Raw genomic sequence first — 20,771 nt, 5'->3', positions numbered from 1 at the left:
CATCAGCCCAGAGCCCGATGCGGGGCTCGACCTCACGGACCGTGAGATCGTGACCTGAGCTGAAGTCGGACGCTTAACCGACTGAGCCACCCAGGCGCCCCTATATGTTTTATTTTGTGCATGTGAAAGCAGTTTCTCGAAAGGGGCCCATAGGATTAACCAGACTGCCCAAGTGTCTAAAAGCACCATAAAGGTTATGAAACCTGAAGTTGTATAACCAGTAGCCTTTTTTTTGTTGTAGATTAAGATTAAGTTCGTGGGAAAGCTTAGACATTTGGTTAGATAAACTTGGATTTTTATCATTATTTTTATGATCACACACCTTTCTGGATGTGTGTTTTAATGTGTAAAATGACAGTGATAGTCCATCTTAACCAGGTTGGCTGTGAGAATTACTTGAGATAAAAGCTTCATAAATGTTAGTGTCTTTCACTTTCTTCTCCTGACTCCCTGCTATATGGCAGTTTCCCAGCACATAATTAGAGCATTACCATTGTGTATAAGTATTATTTACATGAAATGCTTTTGCTTTGGTTCTGCCCATTTACTTAGCTCTTGTATGTTTACTTTTTAAAGGCAAAAAAAAAGTCTGGAAGCAATATACCTCCCGCCCACTCATTCCTCTTTCTGGAGATAACGATGATTATAAATTTGGTATATTGCTTCCAGGCCTTTGTGTGTGTGTGTGTGTGTGTGCCTTTATTTATATGTGACATTACAAAATGTAGTTTGATCATATACATATTATTGAGTAAATATCAAAATGACAAGTATTTTAAATTTCAATATGTCATGTTTTTAAGGAAATGTAATGACTACTCTGACACATTGATCGTGAGAGTGTAATTTGGATTTTGAAGGGTAATTTGTTGGTACCAATCAAATTTTTTAAATAGATAATTTTTAGATTCAATAGTTGTGCTTCTAGCTATGTTGTCATATAGAAATTCTACTTTCTAGGGTGCCTGGGTGGCTCAGTCAGATAAGCATCTGACTTCGGTTCAGGTCATGATCTCACGGTTTGTGAGTTTGAGTCCCTCATCGGGTGAGCTCGAGCCCCACTTTGGGTGAGCATGAGCCCTGCTTCGGGTGAGCCCTCCTTCTGTCTTCCCCACCCCTCACTCACTTGTGCCCTCTCTGTCTCTCTGTCAAAAAAAACCTCTACTTTCTACATTTGCCACTCAGAAATACATGCATATGTATAAAAAGGTATTCACTACAGCATTATTTAAAATAGTGGAAAATTTTAAGCATCTTAAATGTCCATATATGTCATAAATTTTTTTCATTAGACTGTACCTTTTATTTTTATTTCTATTTATTTTGAGAGAGAGAGAGTGAGCACACATGGGAGAGGGTGGGGACGGGCACTGTCAGTGTGGAGCTGGATGCTGGGCTCAAATCTACAAACTGTGAGTTCATGCCCTGAGTGAAAATCAAGATTTGGATGCTTAACTGATGAGCCACCCAGGTGCCCCTAGACTGTACCTTTCTTTTAATTTACTGATGATCTCTTTATCATTTCAGAATGTAAAATTTTTACGTAGTCTGGTCTTTGTCCTCAAGATTTTATATATTTTTAGGAAGATTTTTCCCACTCTAGAAATATGACAAGAATTTTTTTTTTCTTACTCCAGTACTCTTATAATTGTTTTTGATATGTGTAATCCATCTTGAATTTTTTTTTGTGTGTGTGTATGGTTTAACCTTGGGATATTAGAATTACATTGATTATAAGGATGAATTTGGGGAGTGTTGAGATATTTATACTGTTGTGTCTTCCAATCTAGAAGTGTGGCATGTGTTTTTATTCAGATTTTCCTTTATGTTTTTTCATGCAACTTCATAATTTTCTTCCAGTTAAGTTTATTTTTAGAAGTTTCCCAGTTGTGTTGCTGTCATGCTAAGGAAATTACTGAGTCATTCCCATGAGGTTTTTGATTTATTATCTTGATGTGATCATGAAATTTATTGTATATTTAATATTAAAATTTGTTTTATTAAGTAAATCTGTTTATGTTTTTAGTCCAGCATCTCATCTACACTTTTCGATAAAGCATCCACATACACTTTCCTGGGAATACTACACTATGTTTCAGTGTAAAGCTCACCTTGTGATGAGATTGATTGAAAATAGGATCAGTATGGAATTCATGCTACAAGTAAGTGTTAAAGTTAAGGATTTAACTGTAAAGAAAGATGTGTTCTATATGTGATAATCTGAATACTATTCTGTAGAATAGGAATCAGGGCATCTGGGGTTATAGCAAGAATTCTGTTACTAATTAGCTGTCTGCTTACTAAGTAATCTGTGCTTTTTGTTTGCATTTCCTCAGATGTAGAATGAGTATCAGTATTTTAACCACTTAGTGCTGAATTATTGTGGTTATAAAATTAGAATGTGAGGATGGAGGTAAAACCTATTTATGCATAGGATTTTGTTTTCAACATTATTTAAAATATTAAGGATGAAGGGTGCCTGGGTGGCTCAGTCAGTGAAGCGTCGGACTTTTTTTTTTTTTTTTTTAAGTTTACTTATTTATTTTGAGACACAGACAGCACCAGTGGGGGAGGGGCAGAGAAAGAGAGTGAGAGAGAGAATTCCAAGCAGGCTCCACACCGCCAGCACAGAGCCCAATGTGGGGCTCAAACTCACAAAGCCCTGAGATCATGACCTGAGCTGAAACCAAGAGTTGGATGCCCAACCAACTGAGCCACCTAGGTGCCCCCAGTTAAGCATCTGACTCTTGATCTCAGCTCAGGTCTTGATCTCAGGGTTGTAAGTACAAGCCTTGCATTGGGCCCCATGTTGGGCTCTGTGCTGGGCGTGGAGCTTACCAAATGGTTGGTTGGTTGGTTGGTTGGTTGGTTGGTTGGTTGGTTGGATCGATGGATGGATGGATGGATGGATGATTGGATGGATGGATGGATGGATGGATGGATGGATGGGTGTTAGATAGATAGATACATAAATTACTAAGGTTGAAGTGCCATTTAGAATGTTTTCAAGAGAAAAAAGGAAACCTACGTCTAAAAGATAGTGAGTTTTGCTCTTAAGTTCTGCCATATATTTTAAGCAAGTTGTGGTGTAAATACTTGAGATATACTGGTTGACGTAGTAGAAACCAAATGTATTATGAATGTTCAGCAATTTTTCTTCCATTGATAACATTCTTAAAGGTGAGTGAAAAATAACTTTTTAGTAATTTTTTTTAAAAGGCATTTTACGTTTGCCTTAAAATTAAGTTTCTTTAATCTTTTATGTCCTTCACCTTGCCTGTAGAGTGGACAAATATTAATGAGAGGTGGTCCATAAAGAAACTTGTAGAGTTGTATAAATCTTAATGGATGTTCTCAATTTGCTAAATATGATGTTTATAGTCTTTGTAAAGCTCGTGGTACAATAAATTATCGGTAGTACCTATTGTTACTATAATCCTGAAAAATAGTGTTCATTATTTGGCCAGGACGTTGTTAAAATTGAGTTATGTTAAAGAATAGTTTCATAGTCTGGCTGTTTAAATCTTTGCATGCTTTTATTGCTAATAGTCTTTAACTGGAACTTACTTATGTTATAGTAAGATATGAAATTACTCTCTTCTGTAATTGACTATAGTAAAGTCATAATAAAAGTGGGTATTGAAGTACAGAATTGAAGGCAACAGGTATTATGTTATGTAGACTTACTAACCGATGCTTTCATCATTATAGGTTTTCAATAAACTGTTAAGTTTGGCTAGTACTGCTTCATCGCAGAAGTTCCAGTCACATATGTGGAGTCAGATGTTGGTTTCCACATCTGGGTTTTTGAAATCCATCTCAAATGTCTCTGGCAAAGACATCCAGCCTTTAATAAAACAGTGGGTGTATCCTTTTCAGTAGCAGTTCAACAAGGAGGGGAAGGGAATAATACGGTTATGTGTGTCGAGGGAAGGAGGAAAAAGAGATTTGGGAGACCAAAGGAGAACTATTTGAGCTTCTAAATTGTAGTAGAAATAACCAGAAAGAGTAAATCATTTTTGCTGAGGTGCCTGTTGATCACTGAGATACACACACACACACGCGCGCGCGCGCTTATAAAATTTGGCATATTTTGAATTACTTTTTAGTGTGTAAGTGCAACAGTAGGCTTGATGGTGGGGGAGGTAAATAATCCACCAGACAGGCCTGAAGGATTACTTGTAAGATGTAGTGTTTGGTCACTCTTAGATGTGGTTAGAGCTTGGCACAACTTGAGTGGTATCTGGGAACTCTCAATTTTTACATTTTTTCGTATCAAAGCACTATTATATTAATAACCCCAGTAGAGTGGTTTTGCTTCTTTCAAAACACAAATTTGTTAATGTTTCAGACATTTTGTTTAAATCTGGGGAAACATTTTTCACAAAAATTTTGAATACTTTGCCACCTGGTTTACAGTGAAGTGTGCTCTCAAGCTTTGAACTGGTAAGAATGCATTTGAAAATTACTACCTACTGTAACAAGTCATTCATTGTGTTTAGTACATATTCATTTTAATATGCAAAAATTCCTTTACATTTCTTCAGAGACCAAAGTGGAGTGGTAAAATTTTATGGAAGTTTTGCATTTAATAGGAAACGAAATGTCTTGGAATTGGAAATAAAACAGGATTATACATCTCCTGGAACTCAGAAATATGTGGTAAGAGGGGCACCTGGGTGGCTCAGTCGGTTAAGCATCTGACTTTGGCTCAGGTCATGATCTCGCGGTTTGTGAGTTCGAGCCTTGCGTCGGGCTCTGTGCTGACAGCTCGGAGCCTGGAGCCTGCTTTGGATTCTGTGTCTCCTTCTCTCTCTGCCCCTCCCCCACTTGTGCTCCGTCTCTGTCTATCAAAAATAAATAAATGTATAAAAAAATTTATTTAAAAAGTAAGAATTTTTCCAAGATGACCTGCATTACTTTCTTCTCAGTTTCAGTATAGGACGGGCTTATGGGTGGGAAGCTGCTTAGAAGTTTCATAATGAGATTTTGTTCGCAAAGATTGAAGTTGAGAAAATACCAAGTGTTAGTGATGGGTCAGTGAAGAGGTTACAGATGAAAATTTCAGGGAACACAGATTATTCCAGTTCTCCCCTCTTTTGGCACTGACTACCTTTTTGTGTCTCCAGATACACATCTTGTATAGTATTATCTTATATCTTGATAAAAATACCTGTACATATAAGAATACATATTGGTGTTATCCGAGCATTATCTTTGAACAGTGTGTTTCTTTTTAAAGGGACCACTTAAAGTGACAGTGCAGGAATTAGATGGATCCTTCAATCATACGTTGCAAATTGAAGAAAACAGCCTTAAACATGATATACCCTGTCATTCCAAAAGCAGAAGGTAGGCATTGAATCATAACTGTAAACTGAAGTTGATAATTAAACTATAAGTCTCACAGATTAAAATGCCAAAATAGAAATCCTAATGTATACCTAAATTTTGAAGTAGAGAACATGTTATCTGGTATCTTTTTTTCTTCCATTCAAGTTGGTTTTACCAAACATTTTTTATTTGCTCTTTGTTTTTTTGGTTTGTTTTTAAGTTTATTTTTAAGTTTATTTTGAGAGCGGGAGGAGCAGAGAGAGGAGAGAAAGAGAATCCCAAGCAGGTTCCGCACTGTCAGTGCAGAGCCCAAAGCAGGGCTCAGACCCACAAGCTATGAGATCATGAACTGAGTTGAAATCAAGAGCCGGATACCCGAAATCAAGAGCTGGACACTTAACCAACTGAGCCACCTAGGTGCCCCTTATTTGCTTTCTGTTCTTGACAACATTTTTATCCTTAGAATTAAGTAATTTGAAAATTTAAGTTTAAGAATCCTTATTTTGTAGGGACAGGGGGAAGTAGTTTGGTGTTTTGGAGCCAGGAAAAATTCAAGGCAAGTTGCTTAGGTTTATTCTTCTTTCTTTTTTTAGAGAACCAGAGAGTGTAAGCAGGAGAGAGGGGCAGAGGGAGAGAGACAGTATCTTAAGCAGGCTCCACCCTCGGCACGGAGCCCCACACAGGGCTCGATCCTACAACCCTGGATCATCATCTCAGTGTAAATCAAGAGTCAAATGCTCAACTGACTGAGCCAACCCAGGCATCCCACTTAGGTTTATTATTAGTCTCATTGGATTAATATCTATAGTAAATATTGGGGAAATGATTACTGAGTATAAAGGAAAGAGCTGAATACATATGTCACAGAAAGCCCCTGCGTTTTCTTTACTGTGTCTTTCTCCCTTTTCTCTATATCACCATGCCCTTACAGAACATTTCGTTTTGTTTTGTTTTGCTTATTTCAGTAATCTCTGTAACCAATATGGGGCTCAAACTCACAACCCCAAGATCGAGTCGCATGCTCCTCTGACTGAGCCATCCAGGCCCCCCTTTATTTATTTATTTTAAGTAATCCTACACCCAACATGGGGCTCGAACTCACAGCCCTGAGACCCAGAGTCACATGCTTTTCCAACTGAACTAGCCAGGCGTCTCATAGAGAACATTCTTGATGTCTTTTAAAAACGTACATTGTCAGTGAAAATGTTCAACCATTTGTCTTTTATTTAATACGTTTTTTTCTTTACCATTCTTTTTTAACTCAGCCATTAATTAGCATGTATTCTGAATAGTGAAAGATGGGAGCATTTTTGTGCTTTCCTGGAGGAATGTATAGTAATCTCAAAACTTTAGGAACAGAAGTCTTACACTCACGATGACTACATTTAGGTCACCTCAGACAAATGAGGATGTCAGTTGATTCTGAAATCTCCCTGGAACCATTTTTCCTCTGAAAATTCTAGGTTCAGACTGAAATTCCCTTTTCCTTTTGTCTTGTCTTGGAAATTGGGAACATCTGATTGCTACCCTTTTCATAACATTTCCTCAGGTTTTTTTCTCTATAGTAACAGTATGTTTTTTGGGTGTTCTTTGGTATGAGGAACACAGGAAGACTGTTCTCTGTTAATTTGTCTTCACCCAAGTTTTTAGTGTATAACCAGTAGATTTTATGATTCAAGAGTAATCTGAATGGAAGCAGTTGCTTTTGTTTTGACTTACCCTAAATCTTACTCATATTAGTTAGTTGTACATATTAATTAATACTATTAGGATGTTTTATAGTTAATCACATATTTCATTTCTTACAGGACAACACCTTGCACTTAGAGGACATATTCACAATTGTTCATGTCTCATTTCAGGCCTGGTTATTTTTTCACTTTTGTATAAAGTAAATGCTCCAACCAGAAGACATAGGGTATCAGAATGGATTAAAACAGCAACAACAACAAAAAAAACTAGGTCCATCTCTGCTTATGAGAGATTCATTGTAGACCTAAAGACACCTGCAGATTGAAATTGAGGGGATGGAGAACCATCTATCATGCTAATGGTTGTTAAAAGAAAGCCAGAGTAGCCAGACTCCTATCACACAAACTAAATTTTAAAACAGAGATTGTAACAAGAGATGAAGAAGGGCATTATATCATAATTAAGGGATCTATCCATCAAAAAGATCTAACAATTGCAAATATTTGTGCCCTCAACTTGGAAGCACCCAAATACATAAAACAATTAATAACAAACATAAACTCATTGATAATAATACAATAATAGTAGTAGGGGACTTTAGGGGATTTCTTTGTTGATCTGTTTTTCTGTATAAAACAACTTACCAGTTCTTGGAAGTATATATATATATGCTTTAACCTGACATTTAGTTACACATTTTTGCTTTTTGTTAAACTTTGATCGGGAAGACATTTCAGTGTCATTGGCTTCATTCCCTTCAGCTTAAATACTATAGACTTTTTTGTGTGTTTAAATTCCATTACACTCACTATCCTTTCTTCCTCAAGCTATCTTACAACGTTGCTTGCAGTTTTCAATTTGAATTTCAGCTGTTCTGTATCTCCTTTCAATTTGGAAATGTGCATTTGTAAACTTACTTTTCCCTAAATGTAGGAATAAGAAGAAAAAAATTCCACTGATGAATGGAGAAGAAGTTGACATGGATCTTTCTGCGATGGAGTAAGTTACTTGAGTTTAGGGATATATTTTGTGCATTCTCATTTATCTTGTTGTGCACATCTAAAGGTATATAAATGTGTTGAAATCAGTGCTTTCAAAACTTGTGAAAGGCCATAGAAACATTGTTTAAATAAAATCTTACATAAAATCGTCATTAACCAAAGAGTGAGAAGTCAATTTCGCCTGGCCCAGGCGAAACTAAGAGGAACTACAGGATGGTTATGGGGTGGGCAGTTTCCTTGCTCCACTGGTGCCCTCTAGAGCAGTGTTTCTCAAACTCTGATGTGCATGTCAGTCACTTGGGGATCTTCTCACAATGCAGTTTTTGATCCAGTACTTCACTAGTGGGTCCTGATAGTTGGCATTTCTAGTGAGCTGTCAGGTGATAGAGATTCTTTTTGTCTTTAGACAAGGCTTCAGGGCACTTTGAGGCTCCCTGTGATTTCAAAATACAATTTAAATATTGCTGTTCTAAATTTTATGTGGTAATGTTTATTAATTGACAGAAATATAATGTAGCTCAAACCTCATTTTGCTCATCCATATTATGCCTGTGTGTTTTGTATAAAATATCTAATTATTAAAAAAAAATCTAATTATTTACCAACTTTGTTGCCAAGTATTATTGCTGTTTATATATCAGTTATGTGCTTTTTCCATATCAAGTGCCTTGCCTGTAGTAAGCACCCACTGGTATTTGGTGAATTAAAGTAGTATTTCAGGTGCTGTTCTTTTGATGAAATTGTTGGCACAGACTAGATTTTTAAAACTGTGCTTGTTACTTTGAGAGGTACTAGAGTACTAGAGGATAAATTCATGATATGCCTTTGATCTGTGATTTCAGAACATGCTGTTTGAAAATGAAGATCATGAATCTAACATTTAAAAAAAATGTTAAAAATCAGTTAAACAAGTTAATTTGGTTAAATAAGTTCATTTCTTTGTCATAGATTGATTTCCAAGAAAAGGTGGCATTTACAGCCACAGTCTATTAGGCAGTAAAATGAAGAGATTTTTTTTCACATCACATAATCACAAGTCAGAATCCCCAAATTAGCATTTTCAGATGGAATTTCTTTGTGACAGCTATCTTCATATCCTTGAGTATCGTTTAAGCAAGATTGATAAAGGTTAGCCACTGTGAGAAAATTGAAATACATTAAACATAATGAGAATGTTGTCAGTGTGATTTAAAAAAAATGAATAGAGTAAAACTTCAGGCAGTCTTGCATGTTTCATGTATAGAAGAGGATCTGTTTAACAAATGCTTTGTTTTCACTTTATAAATATATAAAATTGAAAAAAAATTAAAAAGAAAATTGTATTTTCTTTCAGTGCTGATTCCCCTTTGCTGTGGATAAGGATAGACCCAGATATGTCAGTGCTGAGGAAAGTTGAGTTTGAGCAAGCTGATTTTATGTGGCAGTATCAGCTCCGCTATGAAAGAGATGTTGTTGCACAGCAAGAGTCCATTCTGGCCTTGGAAAAATTCCCTACGCCAGCATCTCGCCTCGCTCTCACTGACATACTAGAACAAGAGCAGTGTTTCTACCGAGTGAGAATGTCAGCTTGCTTCTGCCTTGCAAAGGTGAGATGACATATGGTGGAAAGAAAACAGGATGACTACTACATATTAAAACAACAACAACAAAAGCTGAAAATAAATTAAAATTTACCATAGTCTTTAATTTTACTTGGTAGCAATTCCCTTGAAAGCTTTTTGCCAAATATGTGTAATAAGACTGATGTGAAGGAAACATGTTTTGACCTGAGCATGGATAATGCATTAAAAGTTCATAATTGCCAAACTGAAAGTAAGATTTTAAAACCAAAGAGAATTTTTTACCATTTTATTGAATTGCCAACCACATCGTTGTAGCGAAGAATGTAATTGGCGAGCAATTCCTTAGTTTGATGTTTTACATTATAGTACAGGAAGTCAGTTCATCTTAACTATCCCGTGGTGGTGACTATTTCATGGTGTGGGCTTAGTAATCAATATTAGTGATACATAATTTAGAATGATAGGTCCTATAATTTCACATGCTAGAAAAGTTAATTTCTTAAGAAAACTAAATATTTTTCCTTAGATGCAAAAAAACTGAAGGTAGAACAAATGAAAACCAGAAAAATGCAGACAACAATTTGGCCACAAATACTGGGTTCCAGGTATTTAAAAAACATCTTGATGATAGGTTCGTTCCCATAAGTGACTCTTCTTCCTCACTGCTGAATCCATTTGTCCAACATCTCAGAAGATTGTAAATGGTTTAGATTCATTTTATTTTTAGTGAGAATTGTTGGGTAGTTGCATTCCTACATTCTACTCAGATATGTGAGGACAAACATGATATTCTTTGATATAATTTCATTGCTTCTATAAAGATCTTTGTGACTCTTCTGTGCTAAATTCTTAGCAGATCCATGAAGTTATAGACTCTTTAAAGTTAATTATAAATCCATTCTTTTCAGACATGATTTTTATATACACTAAAAGTTTCAATAAGATATGGTTTTTGGAAAGCATTCTTGCAGACTTTAAATGTTATCACTGTTATTGGCTTATTTTTCAATTAGGTTAGATTTTAAAACCTTATTTAAAATCCTTGGTGATGATTTTATATGGTAGATTTAAAATGTTAGAATTATATTTGCCTAAGTGGACAAAGACAACTTATTCAGACTAGAAGCCATTTGCAAATGTATTTTCTTAAAACATAAAAGAATGCTCCTTGGCACAAAAACAGACACACAGACCAATGGAATAGAATAGAAACCCCAGAAATAGACCCACAAACGTATGGCCAACTCATCTTTGACAAAGCAGGAAAGAACATCCAATGGAAAAAAGACAGTCTCTTTAACAAATGGTGCTGGGAGAACTGGACAGCAACATGCAGAAGGTTGAAACTAGACCACTTTCTCACACCATTCACAAAAATAAACTCAAAATGGATAAAGGACCTGAATGTGAGACAGGAAACCATCAAAACCTTAGAGGAGAAAGCAGGAAAAGACCTCTCTGACCTCAGCCGTAGCAATCTCTTACTCAACACATCCCCAAAGGCAAGGGAATTAAAAGCAAAAGTGAATTACTGGGACCTTATGAAGATAAAAAGCTTCTGCACAGCAAAGGAAACAACCAACAAAACTAAAAGGCAACCAACGGAATGGGAAACGATATTTGCAAATGACATATCAGACAAAGGGCTAGTATCCAAAATCTATAAAGAGCTCACCAAACTCCACACCCGAAAAACAAATAACCCAGTGAAAGAAATGGGCAGAAAACATGAATAGACACTTCTCTAAAGAAGACATCCGGATGGCCAACAGGCACATGAAAAGGTGTTCAACGTCGCTCCTCATCAGGGAAATACAAATCAAAACCACACTCAGATATCACCTCACGCCAGTCAGAGTGGCCAAAATGAACAAATCAGGAGACTATAGATGCTGGTGAGGATGTGGAGAAACGGGAACCCTCTTGCACTGTTGGTGGGAATGCAAATTGGTGCAGCCGCTCTGGAGAGCAGTGTGGAGGTTCCTCAGAAACTTAAAAATAGACCTACCCTATGACCCAGCAATAGCACTGCTAGGAATTTATCCAAGGGATACAGGAGTACTGATGCATAGGGGCACTTGTACCCCAATGTTTATAGCAGCACTCTCAACAATAGCCAAAGTATGGAAAGAGCCTAAATGTCCATCAACTGATGAATGGATAAAGAAATTGTGGTTTATATACACAATGGAATACTACGTGGCAATGAGAAAAAATGAAATATGGCCTTTTGTAGCAACGTGGATGGAACTGGAGAGTGTGATGCTAAGTGAAATAAGCCATACAGAGAAAGACAGATACCATATGGTTTCACTCTTATGTGGATCCTGAGAAACGTAACAGGAACCCATGGGGGAGGGGAAGGAAAAAAAAAAAAAAGAGGTTAGAGTGGGAGAGAGCCAAAGCATAAGAGACTGTTAAAAACTGAGAACAAACTGAGGGTTGATGGGGGGTGGGAGGGAGGGGAGGGTGGGTGATGGATATTGAGGAGGGCACCTTTTGGGATGAGCACTGGGTGTTGTATGGAAACCAATTTGACAATAAATTTCATATATTAAAAAAAAAATAAAAAATAAAAAATGCAAATGGAAGAAATAAAAGATGATCTAAATTCTTGGAGAGACCTACCACATGAAAGGACCAAAAATCTCAACATAATAAAGATGTCAAATCTCTCTGGAAAAAAAAAAAAAAAAAAAAAGAATGCTCCAATTTAGAAATTGTAGAAAATAACTATAAGTGTACGTAGGAATTTTACGGGGAGGTGAGTTGTTTGTTTTGGAAATGGTAATAAAAGCCTTAAAGATATCAAATTTCTGAGAATTGAAATTGTTGAAAACTAATCCAATTGTATTAATAAATTTTAAAAAGCTGTTTTATTTAAAATATGTTTTCAGTGGTGATGGACATTACTTCGTTTTCTGATTATTTGCAGATTGCAAATTCAATGGTAAGCACATGGACAGGGCCACCAGCCATGAAGTCACTTTTTACCAGAATGTTTTGTTGTAAAACTTGTCCAAACATTGTGAAAACAAACAACTTTATGAGCTTTCAAAGCTATTTTCTACAGAAGGTACAGTTTACTTTCTTACGATTGTTTTATGCCACTATCTGTATATCTCAGCTTAACTTGGGGACTATTTAAGTAACAGGTGTGTTTACTTTTTTATAAAAGGTTCTGCCTTTGTTCTTTTGTTTGTTTTTCTTCTTCCAAAATGTTCCCCAAATTTAATTGATTGTTCGTGGAATTTATGAGCTGTGTGTAAGTAACTCTGTATCCACATTTATACTAAAGTACATAAAAATGGATAATTTGACTTTTTGGTTGGTTACATGGTGGACCGAGGTATGGGTGAGGCCTTCTAATGGCATTCCTTCTAGAATGTGGACAGCCCTTCTGAGACAGACCAGTACAGTATCCATCTCTGGTTTCAGTCCCAGCTCTGCTCTCAGTTTTCATAAGGACAAGTTTCTTAACCCTTTGAGCCTCAGTTTACTCAGTTGTAAAATTTATATTTTTTAGAATTAAATAAATCAAGTATGTAAAGCATTTTATACTATATTTATCGCATAGTAAATTTTTTATAAATAGTAATCTAGAAAGTCAAAGTGGTGTGATGGTGTCACTGTTTTAGGAAGGGATATGGGAATGGAACGGTTGTCAGCATTTGGGCAATTTGCAAATCATTTGTGAAATGTTTTGAGTAATTTAAAGCAATAATGAAGGCAGAGGTGAGATTAAGTAGATCAGACTAGAAGGAAGAGTGAAGTTGAAATAGAAAAAACTAATGAAGCCTATTTAATGATTTTGGTGTTGAAGAGTATGAGAAAGACATGTTGAGGATAAAGCAGTGCTGAGAAAGGGACATTTTGGGTTTGTTTTGTATACAGGGAGAAGAAACTTGAGGCATGTTTGGCACAGAGAAAGGTATCTTTGGAAAGGGAGAGATGAAATATTCAAGTGGAAGCAAGTCAGCATATAAAAGAGCAGGCGCAGTGTAAATTCTGAAGATACGAGCAGAGGGTGGGACATAGTCGGGAGTTCATTTTAGAAGAGATAAGAACATTCCTTTTTCTGAGGCAGGTGGAAAGCAGACTGAGAGGAAGTGAAATGGTAGATGCTGAGGGGGATATTAGGTAAGGTGAGATTTTGTATGATAGAGGCAGAAGTAAAAGATTACCCAGCAACATTGAGACACCTGCTGAGAGTAGAAGTTACGATATAATTATAGTGAATTTCATCAGCAGAACAGATTCAGAATGAGCCAGGTTTGGGGAAAGCCAGTATTGGTGTAATCAAAGTAGTCTGTGACATCCTGTTATTTTACACAACTGAACATTCTGTACTACTTGTTGCTCAGTTCTCTGTTGCCATTTCACGAATCTGTGGTATGAAAACAAGTTAATTTCTGTGTCTTCCCAATATGTCCCCTCCATTGTGCCATTGTGTGTCTGTATACCTTAGTTTGGTGTTTCATATTGAGAGTTGTGTCCCATTAGTGTGGGGAATGAGATCCTTTAGGAAGTTTTGGTTTGTTTGCTTTTTAAATAAAATGGTAGGCAGTATCAGAATGCAGCACATATAATAAACATAAGGGGTTTTTTGGTTTTATTTTTTTAGTTAGTATACATGACATTTATGTGTGTGTAGACTGGGATGTAAATATATTTCTTACTGTAGGTTGCCATCAAAAACATTGGGAAACTAATGCGTTTAGAACAGTTTATCTTTCACATAATACTTTGAGTGGCAGAAAAGAGAGAGAAAAGATTACTGTCTAAACCAAACTTGAGTCCCAAAAAGGCAGAACAGGCATAGGAAAGGTATTTCTTGGAAAATAAATTGTTTTATAGCAGTTGTTGTTCTTATAGCATTAACAGTGTCTTGTTGCACTGTTGTAACACTGACTATCCTGTTGCTTCTGGTCCTTCATGCAAGCAAAGGAGCCACCCTCCTATTTGTCCCTCTGTTTGGAAAATTTGACTGTCTTGAATCAGATGAGAGCATAGTCCAGATCTCCTTGCACACTGAGGACTTGGATGACTATTCATCTGTGGCTCCGTCTTGAGTTTAAATAGTTTTGTTTTACTGGTAAAGGTTACTGCTGTGTGAGTCAGGTTTCACTTCCTTAGAAAAGTTGCCTACAAAAATTTGGAAAGGGGAAACTTAGGCTGGATTTTAGATAATTTACCATTTTTCTTTAGGTTCACAGTGAGGTGGTGCTGCAGAATCAATGTCTCTCGGACTGATGATTGAACTCTACTAACTGTCATAGGCGTTCAGCTGCTGTATCCTTTCATCTTAAAAACAGTTGTGAGGAAAGAAAGCTTTCAAGTCAGCAGTTAGCTAAAATCATCCATCTCGGAAGTAGAGTAGGAGTTGAATAGTAGTCTCTCTGGTGTTAAAACCTCTTCCTTTTCCACTGGATTTATAGGATTTATAGGATTTATATTACCTATAGTTTAACAAATGAAGACAAAGGCGTACAGGTGACAGAGTGCAGTTCCCTTGGTTTGCTTCTGGGCTCTTTGGTTGCAGTGTCCATGTTCTCAGTGGGAGGGGGTGGGAATTAGAAGGGTTGGGTTAGGCTCTATCCAGATGTTTCAGTGAATTGTAGTAATGAAAGTGTTAGGTTATATGCTTAAAAAAGTTTGTTTTTGTTTTTGTTTTGTAGACTATGCCAGTTGCAATGGCTTTATTGAGAGATGTTCACAACCTTTGTCCCAAAGAAGTCTTAACGTTCATTTTAGACTTAATCAAGTACAATGACAACAGAAAAAATAAGGTAAGATACTTTAATGAATATTATAAGACCTACCTAGTGATGTTTGATTTTTAAAGAATATTTAGACTGTGAAATCATTGTTGAGTCCATGGTACTTAAAATTTCTACAGTTAGAAACATACAAACGTGATTTATTACAATGACCAGTGGAAAACAACCCAAGATTAGTTTTTTGGGTTTTTTTTTTGTTGTTGTTTTTTTAATGTTCCTCATACCTGTTATAAGATGGAGATATTAGTGTATCAAATTTAAGGGAGCCTACTAAAACTTGCTTTGGTGAAGTCTGACAACCCAATTTTATTTTTATTCCTTTTTTCTTTTACCATGGGATGCACAGAAAACAGTTTCCTCTTGGAATAACTTGTTCATTGATGAATTTAACTCTTTTGTTTTTTTTACCACAGTATGTGTTTATTAATTTATTTATTTGCAAACAGCTATTGAGTGCTATTCATTTTATCTTGTTATTATAACAATCAGCAAATGTTTTTGAGGCTATATGCTATGCTAGGCAGTGTACTGTGTTTAAATAGAAGGAAGAGATGGTAAGTGCTGTCCAGAATTTCATTTATTCATTAAATATCTAGTGATCAACTGCTGTATATCCCAGTCTGATTCTGGACCCTCACAGATTCCACCTGATGGAGAAATCAGACAAGTAAAACAGCAACAGTCATCCATAATGGAAATACACATACACAGTTTTCTAGGAGAGTTCGGTTTTCTGGTACCTTCCAAGGCTATAGAGAGAATGACTCAGGGAAGTTTTATATGTAAGTGATGACCCTCAAACTGAGTCATAAAGATGAATAGGATTTTTCCCAGTCTGTGAATGGGGACAGTCTTGGAAGGTTATTCTAGGAAGAGGGAACAGGATATATGAACATGTATCTGGTAGGATAAGTCAAATTCATGGGAAGTTTAATGAGACATTACAAGAGTAAAGAAAAAGTGATAAGTATGTTTATTAAAAATGGTGATTATTAACGAAAGTCAAGAAGACCAATTTTTCCTCAGCACAGTAGAATAACAAAGATTTAAGCTAAAAAGAGTCTTTAAAAAAATCAGTGCTTTAAAAGTACATTATAGTTGATAGACTTTTTCTTTCCATTTTTGAATACTGTTAAAAAAATTTTGTAAGATTTGTTCCTAGTCTACTGATTTGTTTTGACTTGTCATTTATAACATTCCTTTCTTCTGCACATGAATTTCTTTTACTGAAGATACAAGGTTAGGATTTTGGATGATATCAAATCAGATTATATTAAGATGGAATGGGGAAATACTTTGTACATTTGTTTATGTCAGTTTTCTTGTTTTGGGGGTGTTTATGTAATTTAAATCATGGTGGCCCCAGTACAGTACTTGTACTTTGTGAAGTGATTTCACTTACCTTAATTCTTTTAAACCTTACTTATTCTGTAGTTGGTAAATGAAAGCAAACCACAGAGGTCGAGAGTCTAAGATTACATAGCAAGTATAATCTGGGAATTGTGCTATGTGCTGCTGCTGCCCATCTGTGTGGTGATCTTTTTAGTATACCGTGCTGTTTTACATGATGCAGTCATATATGTCATTAATGATTTTGTAAGGTGCAGCATAGTGATAGATTACTAAACTTTATACTTCATTATTTTTCGCAGAACAGTGTAAGACTCAATCTGTTTTAATCTTGAGCAGGCTAATCAGGTGTTATGGTTAGTGGCAATAAATTAAGATTAGCATCAGATGTGTGAGATAGATACTATTATCTCAATTTACATGTGAGGAGATAGAAGCTAATAAAGATTTAGTTAGGGTAATAGGTCACGTGTGTGGCAGAACCAGGAGTTGAACCAGGAGTTAAACCCAGATCTGTCTGATATCAAAACTTATTCTGTTAAAAATTGCGGTTGGGAAAAAAAGACTTGGTTGTCATTTAAAGATCTATAGATTAATGGATTAAAATTTTAAGAACAGTTGCGATTAGATGGATCCCTAAGAATATTGCATCAATCGTTTTATCTGTTTTTTAAAGCACCTCACTTCCAACCACAAATGATTTATTACTGAGGCTTTGGTTAAGGATTTGTTTTTTTTTAAGTTTCACTACATAGATATAAAATTTTAAAAAGTGCATGAGAAGAAATGACAGGGTTTCTACAAGTAAAATTAGAGATACAAAACATTAAATGCCAAAAAGAAGTTGAGAGTCGGGGCGGCAGGGGGGAAATATTTTAAAAAATTTTTTAACATCTCATTAATTGGCAGAACATAAAATTCAGCATTCCGGATGAGTTAGTTTTCAAGAAGACTAAAATTTAATCCCTTTGAAGCCTAGTTATTAGCCATTTTATATGATAATCTTTTATGCATATATTCGTATTTCTAATAAACCACATGTTTCTGAAATTTCTGTGTTTTCAAGTGTGGTACACAGAAATGGGTTGAACTATTCCTGATTCCAAAGGGTCATTGTTAACATCCGACAGTCTTTGCTGTAACACACTGATATTGATGCCTTCAGGGTTTTTTGTTTTTTAAGGAATTTTTGCTGTATTTGAATGTCTGCTGCCCCACGTGTGTTCTACATATTACTACTTCTTCCTCATCTCTTAAAACCCTGAGGTGATCAGATTATCTCGCTTGTTCAGTTAAGATTATAGTAGCTGTGAGAATTGGATGTGGTCTGAGGGATAAATGTTAAATCTTGGTTTTCCTACTTCACCCACGCTTCCATGTCATTTTTAATTTGTAAGTTATTTCTGTGATCTGAGTACTTTGGTCAGAAACAGCAGTTAAATAAATGGGCTCCTGCTTTGTTGGCAAAGTAGTTATCAGAGGTAACAACAAAGCGATCAGAATACTTGAAGAAAATGTATAAATATAATTTAAATAATCTTTGAATAGAAATGGTCTTTCGGGGTGGGGGTGCCTGGGTGGCTCAGTCGGTTGAGTGTCATGATCTTGTGGTCTGTGAGTTCAAGCCCCGCTTCAGGCTCTGTGCTGACAGCTCAGAGCCTGGAGCCTGCTTCACATTCTGTCTCCCTCTCTCTCTGCCCCTCCCCCACTCATGTTGTGTCTCTCTCCCTCTTTCTCTGTCAAAAATAAACGTTAAAAAAATTTTTTTTTTAAAAAAAGAAAGAAATCGTCTTTCAGAATTTGAAACAAGGCTTAGAACCTGGAAAATAAAAAGTTGATAAATGCAAAATGTTAAAACAAAATTAGCATGACATAAGTCCATGACTGTTTTCTCTGGCCCTGGAGGAAAGGAATAGGACTTAGAGACTGAAGCTTCAGTGATTAATTTTGCAGTCATTAAAATGATTTGAAAACAAAACTTTGTTCAGAGTGAACAGGTGTGGAGTATTTTTTTTTTATTTGTTGTTTATTTTATTTTTTTGCCCAGTATCTAAACACAGAATGTGTAGGGATTCTGTCATTACATATGTCCCTGTAACCTTCTGGCTCCATGGTGGAAGTCACAGGGGCATTTGTTCCTCTTCTGTCTCCTGGTAGCTTGCGTTGCCACAGCACACTCCCAACACTGATGATACAATTGAATTTGCTTGCTCCGTATTCAAATTCCTAGGCTAAAGTATCTGATTTGCTGAGTGTAAGTCAAGCTACGCCCAGATTGCCTTTCAATACATTGCTTTTCTGGGAATTGACTGGGATATGGATTTAGAAATTAGTATTTTTTGGATGGTTGTCCTGTTTCTCTGCCTTCTCTTGCTAGAACTCGCGTTTGTATGTCTTCTACATCAGCCCTCTACTTTCCTTTTCTCTCTACTTTAGATCTGCCTTTTTGCTTAGAATTTCAGGAGTTTTTTTTCCACAAAGTAAATTCCAATTTACTTTGATTCTGAATCTCTGCATATTTCTTTCTTTTTAAAATATGTTATGCTATTGCAGGGCGCCTGGGTGGCTTAGTCCCTTAAGCGCGTGACTTCGGCTCAGGTCATGATTTCACTGTTCAGGAGTTTGAGACCCGTGTTGGGCTCTGTGCCGACGGCTTGCTTCGGATTCTGTGTCTCCTTCTGCTCCTCCCCAACTCATGCTCTGTCTCTGCCTCTGTGTCTCTCTCAAAAGTAAATAAGCAACAAAAACATTGAAAATATGTTATATGCTATTAGAAGGCATACCATTAGTTATTTCTCAAATGATGTTCATGATAGTTTTGGGATTTTTTTTCCCTTCTTTTCCTTGCAAACTCTTTTTCCACTAAGTTATTTCTTACCTTTTGTTTGTTCTGGTCTTTCTTTTTTATGTTGATGCTTTCCTAATATCTGGTGACCCTTGATTATAAATTTATACGTAAGAGTAGAGTTAATAGCTGATTTCAAGTTCTGTGTTACCAGTAGCATTCGTGGAGCGTTGTCTTCCTTGTACAGGAATCTAGCTAGGTGACTGTAAGAGTGCCTCACGTGGTAAATACTAGTTGAGTAAACTAACGTATTACTAATTAGTGAGTCTCTTTCACTCTTTCTCCCAACGTACAACTACACAAAAGGCATAAATAATTCCCAGAGAACTTGCTTGTCTTTTCAGATAGGTTACGTTCTGAAGTTGTAAATATTTTATTAATTTTTGAACAGAAGTGTGAATTTTGTTTTCTCGTGATCATTTTTGGCTTAGTTTTCAGATAATTATTATCGTGCAGAAATGATTGATGCCCTTGCCAACTCTGTTACGCCTGCAGTCAGTGTGAATAATGAAGTTCGAACTTTGGACAACTTAAATCCAGATGTGCGACTTATTCTTGAAGAAATCACCAGGTTTTTGAATATGGAAAAACTTCTTCCAAGTTATAGACATACTATCACTGTCAGGTATGATGAAAGTTACTTGCTTTTATAACTATAAGAGAAATTTATTCTCATTGTAGGAACTTAGGATATAAAAGAAAATTACAATGCTATATGATTGTACCATCACAGATTATTACTGTTTTGGAGAATAGCCTTCTAAAATTTTCCTCTTGTAACTAAATACATTTTTTAATTATGTGACAGATGTTGTATATGTAGTTTTTGAATTATATCATAAACACTTTGTCATGTCATCAGAAGTTCTTCATAAGCATTATTTTGGATGTCTGCATACTCTTTTTATCCCATTGGATATAGTATAAACATCTCTGTTGTTAAGCTTATTTAGATGCCTTTTCACTTCTGTCAACTTGTTAATAAATGGCTATCAAAAAATTCTATTTTTTTAGGAGTTTGCTAAAAAGTTGATTCACTGGTTCAGACATCACCACCAGTTCTCACTTTCCATATATGTTATCGACTAAATTACTGCAAAAAATTAATACTACAAAATTTAAAAAGATGGTTTCAAATCATATCAGTGTTTCAGTTTACTGTTAAGAGATTAATTCCTAATGCCTGGGAAATAAGTTTGATACAAAA

General features: G+C 35.9%; 1 protein-coding gene across 7 annotated transcripts in view; it reads left to right on the top strand.

Annotated features, from left to right (window-relative positions):
- TAF2 (TATA-box binding protein associated factor 2) overlaps positions 1-20,771 on the top strand; it is a 155,331-nt gene that overhangs the window by 31,421 nt on the left and 103,139 nt on the right. For 5 of the 7 annotated variants that reach the window (XM_042923296.1, XM_042923295.1, XM_042923292.1 and 2 more), the window contains 9 exons: positions 2,027-2,162; positions 3,712-3,866; positions 4,548-4,662; positions 5,243-5,352; positions 7,960-8,025; positions 9,361-9,613; positions 12,525-12,665; positions 15,268-15,378; positions 19,996-20,189. In XM_042923296.1, coding sequence (XP_042779230.1) covers positions 2,027-2,162; positions 3,712-3,866; positions 4,548-4,662; positions 5,243-5,352; positions 7,960-8,025; positions 9,361-9,613; positions 12,525-12,665; positions 15,268-15,378; positions 19,996-20,189 — 1,281 coding nt within the window. The remainder of the gene's footprint in view (positions 1-2,026; positions 2,163-3,711; positions 3,867-4,547; positions 4,663-5,242; positions 5,353-7,959; positions 8,026-9,360; positions 9,614-12,524; positions 12,666-15,267; positions 15,379-19,995; positions 20,190-20,771) is intronic. The other 2 variants (XM_042923293.1, XM_042923294.1) reach the window with 2 other exon arrangements.

This window comes from Panthera leo, chromosome F2, assembly GCF_018350215.1.
Source record: "Panthera leo isolate Ple1 chromosome F2, P.leo_Ple1_pat1.1, whole genome shotgun sequence".
Taxonomy (NCBI): Eukaryota; Metazoa; Chordata; class Mammalia; order Carnivora; family Felidae; genus Panthera; species Panthera leo.
This window is presented reverse-complemented; position numbering and strand designations above follow the sequence as displayed.